This window comes from Taudactylus pleione, unplaced genomic scaffold (genome assembly GCF_031769625.1).
Source record: "Taudactylus pleione unplaced genomic scaffold, aTauple2 ptg000256l, whole genome shotgun sequence".
NCBI classification, from domain to species: Eukaryota; Metazoa; Chordata; class Amphibia; order Anura; family Myobatrachidae; genus Taudactylus; species Taudactylus pleione.
The window spans coordinates 484,098-498,143 of record NW_028284658.1 but is presented as its reverse complement, the minus strand read 5'-3'; the positions used below and the strand labels follow the sequence as shown (position 1 = coordinate 498,143).

Sequence of the window (14,046 nt, the reverse complement as noted above, 5' to 3'; positions counted from 1 at the left end):
GAGAATTAACAAGAGAGAAATTGTTGTAATTTTAGAACTACAACCAATGAGCGAATTTTGAACCATGTTTGTAAAACATCTGAAACTTAAAGAAGTTTCAGTAATTGGAGTAATACTGGCAAACTATTATTGCTGGATGCTGTTTTTTCATAGGTACAGTGCTTAAATTATAATGTAGTCCTATAGAATATCTTACTGTACTAACAAAGAAGCCATTTGCAATTATAGCACCCTGCCTCCCCTTAAGAAAAACACATAACAGAAATGACTGGCTTTATGGCGCTTTAATGGTAATATATGTTGGGTATAATGGACACCTGAGTTTCAGCAGATTGAGTGTAAAATAGGAACTCTAATAGAGAGTGGACAGCTATATTTGCAAAAAAAATAAAAAATGATTTGTGAAAACAGATATATAGATAAACGGAGCTGAGGTATCAATGTACTTGATGAATCATATTTCAAAATACACAAAAACACAACGAGAAGAAAGGACAGCATAAAAATGCAAAGATAAGGATAGAGAATAGAAATGTATATGAATGTGTGCGGTTAGCGAAAGTGTCATGACCCAGTGAGAGCAAGAGACAGATTTCACTTCGGAAACTGGTGTCAGATCCTAGCAGTCTTATCACCTGGATTAGTGGCAGGAGAAGGCCAGACAGCTTATCTCAGGATAATCGTGTGAAAGCTAGAAAATCAGACATGAGAGGGAGATGCACGTGCCAGAGGGAACACAGGGGAGGGCAGCAATGAGTGAGGGAATAGAGTGTGATCCATAATGGACCAGAAAGAAACCAGAGCCACAAACTTTGACTACATCCCGCCGTCGCAGCATCTATTGAAAGGCTCTTCTCCTTGTATTAACTGCACTTTCTACAATGAAGAATCGTCTTTGTTCCCAAAATCTCACTGAGACCATACTCAGATATCTACTCAGTACTACTAGCAGAGTTGGCTGTATAGGACTGTAAACAAGTACATATGGGTGTTCCAGTATAGAAGGGTCAATTTGATATTAACCAAATGTGTGGACATCACTATATACTACTTCAGAAATGACTGGAAGGTATCACACAGCCTTGTGGTACTCACCTCTGCCCTGTAAGGCAGGAATAAGGCACTGGCTAGGTTCCCTGTGATACCACTCAAGATGTAGATTATGGAGATTCGAAGCCAGCCTGCCAGCTTCTCCAGGTCACGCAGGACTGCCATCTGGAAGATCACTGACACCAGGCAATGAATGATCCTGAAAGAGGGTGGTGAGGCAGGTCATATACCAACCTTCAGCCAGTAATCAATGAAAGGGTTTTTATTTTTTTCTCTTTAAACCCCTGGTCTCTTGATCCCAAAATTCAATTTATTCCATTCTACCAAGGCATCACGTAACAGTCGCAAATGCATTTAAATGTTCTCAAACCAAGATGACTTTCTATGTCCTAAGCAGCTGCTATTGTTAAATGCTTCTCCTAAAATCATATTTGTGAGAACTTTAATAGGAGACCTTTAAGCTTAGACTGCTAACCTGTCTTAATATGAACACACCTGTACAATCGTCTGGCTGTTCTTAAGATTCCAAACCCACTTAAATGGTCGACAGAATGAAAGGTCGGCATTTAACATGTTGACACTAAATTGTCAACACTTTTTTTTTGTTAGTTTAGCCTACACCTAAAAAACATGAAAAAGCCATGTCGGCCTTTTGAATGTGTCAACCACTTAACCCTGTCAACCTAAATACATGACTACAGAATGAAGGTCGACCTAATGACCATGTCAACCTTTTTACTGTTGTCCTTCTGAATGTCAACCAATCGAACGGTATCCATTGCAGCACGCTTAATATAAACGCATATACCCTGTATACCTTTATTCAGAATATACACATTATGTAAAGTGCAAAATACATGCACAAATCCATAGTGGCTGTTCCCATGATTCAGTACAGGTTAATAGCCTATAGCTGCACCACTTTTCACGCATACCATCTAAGCACTTATTATTTTCACTCAAAAAAAAAATTCCACAAAAAAAGTTGTCATTTTTATTTTGCAGGTTATGCATAGAGAACGGTTTAAGCAGCATAAATGTAAAAATATAGATTTTTACAGCCTAATAATACAACAGCGTTGCTTGCAGTGTTGTCACCATAGCAATAATACAACAGGCACAAGCTTTTTTCGGTTTAAATTCATGTTGAACATATTTCACACTACACTCCGCACTACTTTAGAAAATGGTGATACAGGGAGAAAACTGGAAGCATAGTATATTTGGTTCTACGCTCTTTTCCAGCCTGTTATGCAAAGTCTGTTTAAATCTGGCATGAGCATTGCCTGAAGTCTGTAGAGTGTATAAAATAGTATAATCTTTTTGTCCAATATTTTGGACACAGAGGTAGAAGATCGCAAATTAGATTGTATAGTTCTGTATGCGCATATTGCATGATCGGGAATTCCAAGCATAAGTGAAATAAAATGTAAACTCCCATCAAATGCGATTGCACAGGTGTCCAGTGGCGTGGCATAGCTCATGTTCTGGGCACCAACACAGACAGTGGGTACTGGCCAGGGTGGACAACCAACAACCGCCGTACACAGAAACCCCAGTTACAGCCCACAAACGGAGCCACAACACTTCATGGCATAATGCATGTGTGAATGGAGTGGCGATACATTTAATTGGATAATATTAGTTCCACCCTCTCCCATACACCAGCGAGGGAGCAGTGCCAAATGACACAATATGCCCAGCCTTACCACCATTAAGAGCTGCTTCATCTTTCTGTGCTGCATGCCGTGATTCAACACTACGCCTCTGCAGGTGTGTACCAAGCTTTAGAGATAGATATAGATCTATCTCTAGATATATAGATATATGTCTTGTGTATGTTGTCACCAAGCCCAAAAACGTGTTTTCATTACGGTTTCCTTCATGTTCTCTCATCAGAAGAATCAACTTGGTAAAATCATCATCTAACATTACTTGGCATCCCTTACAAGGGATCATTGTCCTCAGTGGCCAGGTACGTAAGTGACAAATAGATCTTTAGTTACCTACCCAGCGTGAAGGAATAGCGATAGCCACAGTCGGTAAAACTGATCTGGGACTTCAGGATTTAAAAATGGCAGCAAGCCGCATACCTCATCTTGGCAGTGTACCTGCAGCAAAAATAGTTTTTTTTGTAACAATTATATATGACTGTTCATCCAGCAGGCCCATGGTCCCACCAACATCTAATCATTAATGGGTCACTAAAAACATGTCAAGTTATATATTACGAAACTGTAAGATAAAGAAACCACTAAAAGTAAATATTTAACAAAAATACACCAAACTCATTACTTGGCTCTTGCCCATGACAAAACTATGATTTTCCCAATTTTGTGTCTTACTTTATTTACCAAATTTTCATTTTGGATGGAAAAAAAAAATAAAAAAAAATTAAATGAGAGATGTTTGACCATAGAGCACTGCTGGTATTCCTTTTATGCCTAACTGTTGCGTATTAAATAAACATATGACCCACCACGGTTTCGCTCCATCCTTATTGTCACATAGTTTACAATAGGGTAGATACGGTTACATTTAGCCAGCATAATAATCTAGCAATATTATTATAGATGAGAAGGAGCACAGTGCAATTTTAAGCCCAGATTCAGCCGTATCTTGAAACGCCAGTAGGCTGGTGTTACTAAGAGGCCAGATACCAAAGTATCGGTCACTGTACCCTCCTTATAATCTAGCACAGATGTGACCAGAGCCCCATCCACTATAATCAGTCTCACCACTACCAGGCACCAAAATAAAACCTCTCCCATCACCTTTATGAGAGGCAAAGTCAGCTCTGCATATTTGAACAAGCACTTTAGAGGTATGCATGTTAGATAGGGATTTACACGTTTTGACAAACACTGACCTGCGAGCAAAGTGTGGCTTCTTCGTGGAAGTATCCATGCATAAAGTTACAATACTCCCGTGTTGTTATTTCACAACTGAGGAATAAGAATGTTATTAAAATTGTGATTCTACAACATAAGTTTTGTCACACAAACATCCTATAAATATTTTGGTTTGATTTTTTTTTAATAAACTAGCACCTATATTTTTAACACTTAAACAGCATCCCCTCACACCCAGTCTCACCAATCAGTATTGCTCCAATTTATCAATACTTTCCTAACCAATCATTAAGGCACTTACTTACCTTCCCTTGGTACCAATGCAGCATGGTCTACCTTTGATTTCACAGTCCATGTGCTTGAACCCAGTGTGATTGTGTGTTTGCTGGAATGTGCAAATCTGGAGAAAAAAGACACAGAGGTAGAGCACTGTTGAGGCCTTTTACCCTTTCTGTACCAGAATAAGTCATCCCATGCCACTTACTGGCCACTTTGTGATGTCATCTGCCCACACATGGGGTATGACGGATGCTGGCTCCTCACACGTCCTGAGGAAAAACAAAGTTACATGATCACAGGAACTTGCACTGAATAAAAATAGATGTAAAATCTGAGGTAAGGTGCTATATATATTGTAATCACTACAAGGTGACACAGTAAATTGCCAAATGACATTTACACAGCATTACACTCTATATTCTGAAGAATGAAATACAATATACACAACAGTATCTGTAAATAGAGGACATTAATATGCAATACCTTGGCCTCTATATATCGAAAGACAATTTTTTTTTTACAAGGAATTAAAATGTAAATAGAGGTTCTGCTCATGAATAACAAGTCACGAATCGGTGGGGTGTGTTTTCAGTGTTCTCATTAGAGGGATGTAGAACATTGTGTTACATCATATGTTACTTAGGAATTAATAGACTGACTCTGCAGGGTGGCAAAACCTTTTTCCTGCAGCTAAGCCACTCTGTCACAACTCCAGGACAAAGAAAGGAAGCGCACATGGCATGGAAGCTGACCTTAAGTTGAGACGTGACAAGCAGACAGCTTTAATAAAGTACACTAGTAATCCCAGGCAGGGTTGAGAAGCAGTAGGATTATAGGTAGTGTGTCTTCAGCAAGATACATATTGAAAACAAAAACTTAAAGGCATCAGTACACCCATACAAAAAGGATGGGGCGGCAACGAATGACATTTAATGACAGTCACAGGCCAAACACCATGTTCCTGTCATTAAGCACTGTGCGACCAGCAGAGAAGCAGTGCAGTGTAGTGCCTGTGTGATCATAGTCATTGGGATAAAGACAGAAAGAATGGAGAAAGGGGGGGGGGGGGGGGGGAATGCGACCCTGGAAGGGTGAAAATAAAAGCAGGTGCAAAAGAGCAATACAGTAACAAGCTCTCTTGACAAAACTAGAAAAAAATAATATTGACTGGATAGTTGTGTATAAGAGCCAATATTTCAAAGCATTATTATCAGGGATGGCCTAGGTCCTTAGGTCCTAAAGGGTCTGTTGAGTCTCTCTCACCAGCCATTTGTTTCTAAACTCACCGGGGATCTTGGTTACACACGGCTCCTGACACTCTGCTCTGACTGCCCTTTTCATCTAGAAAAGGTGCAATGTGTTCTGGCCATTTTATAAAAGATGCCAACGTTTCCTGGGAGACAGAAAAAAATCAAAAAAAAAAAAGCTTGAAACTTGGTAGACAAAATCGTTGTTAAAACATCAATGTCTCGGGAGCAAATTGTGCAAAACAAGCTTTTGTTGGTATCACATTCTATCCATAGCAAGAACTCCAACATGTACTGGGAATGTCTATGTACTTCAGCTCTCTTACCGAGCAGTCCCGCTGCAGTGTCTGTACACAGCCAGAGTTATCATTCTGAACGCAACAGCCAGACTCTCGTTCCAAGTCATGCTCCCTCTGGATCAGGCGCTCGATTTGCACATCCCTCCGTATACACGGGGAAAACTTAGCCCCCAAGTGAATGAGTGCTATCTGAAATGTACAGGAGTTCACTTTTTATAACATATTTAGTTTTCTTTTAACTTATTATAATCAGCAAATAGCCTTGTGAGACAGAGAAGGTGTGCAGTAACATTGGGGTGAGGAGCAACTAGTAGAACAGGCTTATGATCATTCAATAACCACGGTTTACATAGTATACGGGCTAATAAATACACACAACAATGTTATATTAACAACAAAACCCAGAAGCAGCAGGGGGTGAATTCATGACAAACAGGGAAGATTATATGGCGTGGTAGGTCCCAACTGTACATTTGGGTCTTTACAAAAGCATTATACTTACTGAACTTGGGCCTATCCAGAAGTTTTCTTGCTGTATGTATTTTACACTCTCGTACACACCTTTGTTCCTTAGTACCTAAATACAAAAGGAGCGAAGGGAGACATGAAGACATGACAAAAACCTTTTTTTTTTTTTTTTTTTTACAGATCAGCTCAACCCCCACTGATTGATCGTAGATCCGGTAATGGAATAATTTAGCTTTGTCACTAACACTGCATGCACATGGTGGATACAACACCATTTAATGACCTTATCACATTATTGTGCTTTTCTCATTTCACTTCCATTTTTGTGAGGTTCCAGTACTACATTGGGAGGGATAGATATGAAATGGACCATATCTAATTAAGACAATACTACGTATAACTAGGCTTGTCATATTATCCCTTTAATTCGGGACACATGAATTACACAGAATCTGTGGCTGATTAAAATCAAGTGAAATGCAGACAAAGTCAGCCACAGAACCTGTGTAATTCATGCGAGTTTCCTGAATGAGTGCACATATTTAATTACAGGTAACTGTCTGTCTTTGCCACAGGTACTAGAAATAGATACGTGCGCAACGAGAAAATAAAAAGTTATATTTTTAAATTAAATAGCAATTTCTGCTATATTCAGTGTAATACATGTACATTGTTGTTGTTTTTTTTTTTATATGTTATGTACTCCCACATTTGTAATAATTTTCTGTTAACTTGATCAAGCAGGTCATAAGGCTGATCCCATCCATTAAATCATGCATCTATGCAGGGGAAAGCAGCATCAGGAGTGTAAATTGTACAAGAAACACTTTCCTTCCACTTTCATGATTTGCTATCTATGCTCTCAGTGCCAAATGGAATAAAGTGAAGAGAAGTAGAATGGACAACTATAGATAATTATTTAACTAGAAGCCAGGTGGTCCATACACAAAAATAATATTGAATAATTATAAACAGATAAAATACAGAATCCTTTTAACATTTGCCCGATACTGGCCATCACGGTGTGCAGAGTCCCTGGCATGAACGAGGAGGGGATGTGACTGAAGAAACGGAGACTGCCACCTGTCCACTACATGGGCTACTGGAACTGGACTGTGCATGGGTAGAGTTGTGAAGAGTGGCATCTCACTTTGGGATGCAACCTACCAGTTCAGTGGTGGTGTGCTGTGCAAATCCAATTGGGGCAATGCCATATGTACCGATGGCTAGGAGGGTGATGAGGACATGGACAAAGGTGATCCAGTAGGTAAAGTATGGTCTGTATAGGATAACAAAAAATAAATAAAATATTAAAGATACTGTCAGTCTTTCTCTATATATTAATATTCACATGTCAATTTGCAGAGACATGTTTTAGAACTACTGAATGATGCCTGTAACATCTATTTTGCAAGAACTTCTCTATCTCGCACTGCAGGTTTCATACACTCAGTTACTTAACATTGGTTAAAGGTGCAAATTTGCAGTAAATAAAAGCAACAAATCTCTTTTTGCTTTCTCTCATTATCATGAATGCCAAAAAATGACCCCCCCCCCCAAAAAAAAAAACCCACACATTTATGCAAAACTGCACCATTAGCCAGTTTTAGAAAATAATCCTTCATGTATTGAATACCTGAAACTACAGTTATTGAACAACTTTCTCCTTTCAGATGGAATTCATAGTAGCCGATTTACGGAGAAAAAAAAAAAAGAGGTGTAAACAGTTTCTATGCTGGGAGTTTCAAACCTAATTACTATCAAAAACACTTAGAAGTTAGCTTATGTGAAAGTGGAGAACATAGTCAAAAAGGCATGCCCATTTATAGACCACACTTTCTAGAGCTTGCAGAGTCACAACTTTGACCACAGTGGTAAGTAAGTTCATTTTCTCTGTCATTACATTGGACGGGCTCAAGTTGCAAACACACAGGAGTAGCGTAGAACCATGCAGAGGTGACACAGAGGAGGGAGGGACGACAATCTGGGCAGCTTGAGGGAGCATGAAATGTAGAAACTGATCTCAGATCCGTAACTTATTTAGGATATAAAGCAAACAAACCGAGATAAAACTAAAGCTGGCCACACACTAGACCAACTTACATCCAACCAGCCAACTTGTTGATTGGTTGGAATGAAAATCTGGTAAGGTATGGGAGTAAATGATGATCAGCAATTTGCTCCTAAATGCCAGAAAACAGATGAAAATGGTCGTCAGACAAGTTTGTTAAATGTTTGATCTAAGCAATTTGTTCAAACAACAGTTTTTGTTCATTTTCCGGCGTTTGGGAGCAAAGTGCTGATTGTCATTTGCTTTCATTCCTTACCAGATCTTCATTCCAACCAATCAACAAGTTGGCTGGTTGGATGTAAGTTGGTCTAGTGTGTGGCCAGCTTAACAGGTGGCCGTCATACTGTGCAGCGCCCCATGAATTCCGGAAACCTGAATGGTGCCCTCTGTCCATTTTGGCGCCCCGGAGCTCAAGCTCCGCTAGAACCACCTACGCTACTCCCCTGCAAACACACCTATATAGGTGGAGGGAATTTTACGGCTATTCTTGTATTGAAAAACCCTCCAATAAGTGGACAATCATTAGTGATTATATCATCTTATCTGAACTGAGCATTGAGACAACCCCTGATGAAGTCTCATAAGGTGATGAAACACGGAGGGTAAAGAGGCTCCGAGATACACTATAAGAATACACAATCGAACTCTGAACCCTAGAATAAGGGTGGAAAAATCTTATACCATGAGAGTGGAATGTCTGCAATGTGATGTAATGTGTTGTGAAAGATGTGTTTTATACAAATAAATCTTAAATATATTTCAAATGGTATACAACTTTATGGTATTTATCTAATTTTGATATAGTACCATTGATATTCATGTTTGTTGGAGCAGGTTTGTAACTTCCAGATACTGGATGCCCCTTAGAACAATTTAATCCTTGTCAGTCAGAAGAAAATCTACAGATCATCAGGTAGGAAACAGAGAATACCAGTTTTAGTTTATTTTATATGGGCCCTTTAGTGGTTTGTTTTTGGGTGCCCTTTTAGCATTAGAGAGGCACTAACAGTGACTGCTTCCATCTGTCAGGCACTGACAGCCAGGGACAAATCATGACATCACCAGTACTTTTCTGCTGTGTGGCTTCACAGCACATATACCAGGCATACCCATGCTCAGAAGACAACCATTGCCTATCACCTTCGGGACTTGTATCTCAAGCAGTGTTCTGCCACTGCTCAGAGTTTTGTTCCTTTCTTTTCCCTTTTGCTACGGTGTTTCTATTACATAAGCAGCGTTTCTGTCTCTTGTTAGGTTCATCTTCCTCCACCCTCTTCACCAAGAGCAATAGGCTGTGATTCAGTTTTATTGCCTGCTTCTCGGTGTTCCTTGCTGTAAATACTGTGTACCCTCCTCTCACCTGTGGCTGTCAACATGTTCCAGCTGGGTCTGCACAGTGCTGCTGATACTGCGTCTGTAGTTCCTATTTAACCAGTTCCCCACCACTCCCAGGCCATACAGACGTTTCTTCCGGTCAAATGCAAAGTGTTTCACCTGGGAGGCAATACGCTTGCCTCTACGAGGGTGGCCTACCAGGCAGGGCTTCACAGACTCTTTCCTGCAGGATGGGAAGACAGCACTCTTACACTATCACTTTCTCCACAGCTCATTGCCACAATAATCATGTCACTTAACACTTTTTTAGAAACAAGGAGAATTACTATTTTACAATATTATAGTGGCATGTTATTATAGCAAATTCCTTTGTCTCCATAGGTGTCCATAGTGACAGACTTGGAGGGCTGTATGAAAACACTTGTTATTCTGAGTAAAGGACAAGGTCACATTTATTTTTACTAAGGCCCGTATTCAATTAGGAGCGAAAAGTCTGAGGCCGGATTTTTCGCCATCATCGGAGGTTTATCGCGCGCGTCCCCGCGTATTCAATTGCAAATGTGCGAAAATGGGACCCGGCGAAACTGAAATCGGCGAAAAGCCAGTTTTGGGGAAATCAGCCTGACACCCCCCTAAAGATGCTCTGACATGGGGGGGTTCACTATGGGTACCCCCGAATAGCCCTGCTAAAGGTATTTGGGATTTTCAAATGGTTTCAATAGGTGCTATTTAGAGTCTTTGAGCATGTGAAGAATAGTATTTTGCAACCTTTTTGGGGAAAAAAAAAAGTATTCCCATCAAATTTGGGGTACATGAAAATTGGTGCAAGCATATTTTAAAATATCTAAAGTCAAGCATTAAAAGGCACCAAAAACGCATCTTCAGCAAGCACCTGCAATCAAAAATACACCTCCCCCATACTTACAGACCCCCCAAAAGGCTATTTCCCTAGTTTTTTAACTTGTACCCCCCCCTTTCATTTTTTTGCCCGCTTTTTCAAAGTGCTTTTTTGGGGTGTCATTTGTGGGCTTTTTTGCGTTTTATGACTCAGTTAGCGTCGGGGAGGGGGGGGGGGGGGGGTTAGTGTGTCCAAAGGGTGCAGGGTGATTCCCACAACATTGCACCCCATAACCGCAATTCTGCACTTTTTTCCGCTGGGTATTCACAGGCGAAACTTCTTCGCCTATTACATTGCATTATCGCGCCGGTGAAAAGACGCTACAATTGAATACGGGCAGGAGTTGTAACTGGCGAAAATGACGTCATCTGCGATAAAGTATTGCCAAAACTGACTTTTCGCTTCTAATTAAATACGACCCTAAGCTAAACGTGTGATTACTTACATATTTGTAATGGGTCCTTCCGATCTATCTTCGGGAGTTGGCACATGGGCTCGAAAATAAGCCGCAGAGAGTGGAGGAGATTCAAAGACATCGTCTGGCATAGAGAAGGTTTCATCATGCATGTCAACCTGTGCCCATCAGAAGAAAGATTACATACTGTTCTAATAGTCTTTAGCAATTGCCAATGATTAAAGGCATGCAACAATGACATGTATTTTAGTTTAAACCATTTATAGTTTTGATGAGATAAAGTTTTAAGAGTTAGAGTTATTTTTCTTAGGTACACAAAATATTTCTTGCCTTACTGAAGAAGGAGGAATCCAAAGTGTCCGGGGCATCCACAGTGTCGTCATCCATAAAGCTAGGATAAGCAAAGCTTTTCTTGTGTCCCGCTTTTCGGCTATGGGGTGTGTCTAGTACAGGGCGACCCTGGAAATGCATCAATGATAATCACCTCTGTAAATTGGAATAACTTCAGCACAGCTATAGCATTGGAAAGGCCAAAGCTGCAGTGTGAACAGGCAGAACTTTAAAACAATGTTTTGGATGACACTCGGAAACCAGATCAGTATATGATGGACAGAAAACAATCAGACTTGCAGATGACCCTATCCCTACAATTTTATTATTATTTTAAACCTTATGTAGAGACAGGTAAGACTAAACAGTGCTGCCAATCATTCTGAGCTCTGCCCCACACGGTGACGTTCTCAGGCACATGAATTAATGAACTGCTCAGTTAGCAGCAAATCTAAGTTACCTTAAACAGTTTTCCCATTCTACTTTTCTGGACTAAAATATACAGGTGATTTACCCCAATTAGGCATAGCAGCTGCAAGATTGAGGCTCATTTTGGCTATTCCTTTTTTTCTTAAAAATGAAGAGCATATTCTAGACTACACAAGTGAAGCTAAGCAACACGTTCTCTTCAGCTCACTAGCATGTATTCTTCATGAAATTAGAAAATCATAACATCTGGCAACATACAGGTCTCATTGGAAGAATGCTAGTATTGGACAAAGTGTGGTACGGTGTTCACAAGTAGAAGAGATGTACTATAGATTTATACTATATAGAGGTTACAGGGTTTCAGAACATAGGCCACTTCATCAGGATAAGTTTGCAAATAAAAGCTGATGTTAAAAATGTGTAATATACAATGACATGTATAGTGACATGTATAAAAACAATGTAAGTGGATAATGAATGGATATGGTTTGTTAACAGCCGCACAGGTAGCAGAGATAAATGTGATATTGGTTTCTCACCTGATAAATCCTGTTATCTGATTACATGGGGGAAATTCTAGATTATTCTAGTACAGCTGGTGCTGGAGGAGTCAGGACACCAAGAGTTAAGTTCTGACAGCACAGGCTCCTCCTCTCCCACACCCCGATCCCTGCCACATGCAGCCAGTTATTACTAACACGGCCCAAAGGACAGAGAGACGGAGAACCAGACACACACACACACACACACACCACCACCACACACACCCCCCCCTCCCCCACCCACTCCAAAGGTGTCAAGTGGGCCCGGAATTCCACAACCCAAAACCACCACAAGCTGAAGCCCGGGAGCGTAAGGGATGGCGTCTAGTGTCCTCCATGGAATCAAAGAAAATGACTTATCAGAAAACAAAAAGAACCAAAGTCCAATTTTCACTTTCATCCATGGGGGACACTGGAGACGTCTCAAAGCTGTCCACCAAGATAGGGAACACTCATGTGCCTTTAATCCAACGCTAGCATCTCAAGAGGTGAAGAGTTCCATCTATCAAACAGATAGAACTTGATGAAGGTATGTGCTAAGGACCACATAGTAACCCTGAAAAAGTAGCTCTGCTGAGGAACCACGCTGAGCCACATAGGTGGTTTCGCCGACCTGTTTGAATGGGCTGTCACAGAGTCTGGATCAGGCATGTTTGCAAAGGTGTAGGCCCCGCAAATGACCTCCTAAATTCAAGTAGCTTTGGCTTGCTTTGAACCAGGCTAAAAACGCTTGTTGACATTAATGAGCACCAACCATGTGTCCGTGTGACGAAGTGCCGGGACCTATAAATGTAGGACGGTAGAGCCTGCAGAACATTCAAAGACCGGAAGGAAAACTGACGATCCTGCTGGTCCAGCTCAGGTAAAGAAGGGACCACGAATAACTAGTTGATATGGAACAGGGACACTACATTAACTGGCTAATATTTTTTCCAAACATTTCTCCAAAATTGTTGATCAGCTCCATTATCAAATTATGTAAATAATAGGTATTTAAACTTGATTCAATCTAAATTTTTTTTTTAGCAAAAACATAAAATCAAGTTTAATTAGCCATTAGTTACATAATGTGATAATAAAAGCTTATAAAAAAAAACACAAACAAAAAACAAAACACTTTACTGTATTATCTTAAATATATTCACACACACACGGCGATCTGGTAACGATACAATATTGTGTTTGATTCCTCCCCCGACAGATCCCCGGCAGTCGTGGGCACGATTTGGTGTTAAAAACTATCCAAATTGACCCATCGTGCATCCTAACTATTCCAGTGCATCATAACTGAGTTTTTCAGATTTTGCCTGCAGCAGGCAAGATCTGGAGATGCGATGTACGACCAGCGGGTGTACGCACATTGTGATCGTGAGTGGACACTCCTGATTAGGAGATATTTTACACGATCTGTCGTTCCGATGCATCGGAACCAGGCAGATCGTTTAAAAATAAATAAATTCGCCCCCCCCCCCCCTATATAATAACTGCAGGTCTGTCCTATTGGGGTGCATCGGCATGCACCTCAATGGCTTCCATTGGCAGGGAGACTGGACAGACTTAGAGGAGGAGTACTGGCTCCTAGGAAAGAGGTAAGTATGGAAGCTGGTAGGGGTGTTGATGGAACTGCAGGGAAGGAGCCGTACCAGAGAAACACAATTGTAATACTTATGATTCATGGCAGACTGTGTGGCCAGCGAGGCAGCTGGTCATTATGCTGAAATGATGATGGGCCTATTTTTAATGTAGGCCCGGAGCTGTAGCTCCATCTGAACCATTGTTAATCTGGCCTTGCTTATTGTCCTAAAGAAATTGAGCGGGTTTCAGATTTTAT

The 14,046-nt window shown here is 40.6% G+C and overlaps 1 protein-coding gene across 6 annotated transcripts in view; it reads right to left on the bottom strand.

Annotated features, from left to right (window-relative positions):
- RHBDF2 (rhomboid 5 homolog 2) overlaps positions 1–14,046 on the bottom strand; it is a 94,035-nt gene that overhangs the window by 21,373 nt on the left and 58,616 nt on the right. For all 6 annotated transcript variants that reach the window (XR_015879429.1, XM_088480540.1, XM_088480541.1 and 3 more), the window contains 12 exons: positions 11,245–11,373; positions 10,945–11,072; positions 9,627–9,824; positions 7,363–7,474; positions 6,230–6,304; positions 5,755–5,916; positions 5,468–5,574; positions 4,387–4,450; positions 4,208–4,302; positions 3,920–3,995; positions 3,061–3,161; positions 1,096–1,249 (listed from right to left, as the gene is read on the bottom strand). Coding sequence is in view for 5 of the 6 variants with exons in the window: in XM_088480540.1 (XP_088336666.1) it covers positions 1,096–1,249; positions 3,061–3,161; positions 3,920–3,995; positions 4,208–4,302; positions 4,387–4,450; positions 5,468–5,574; positions 5,755–5,916; positions 6,230–6,304; positions 7,363–7,474; positions 9,627–9,824; positions 10,945–11,072; positions 11,245–11,373 (1,401 nt within the window). In the remaining variant the exon portion in view is untranslated. The remainder of the gene's footprint in view (positions 1–1,095; positions 1,250–3,060; positions 3,162–3,919; positions 3,996–4,207; positions 4,303–4,386; positions 4,451–5,467; positions 5,575–5,754; positions 5,917–6,229; positions 6,305–7,362; positions 7,475–9,626; positions 9,825–10,944; positions 11,073–11,244; positions 11,374–14,046) is intronic.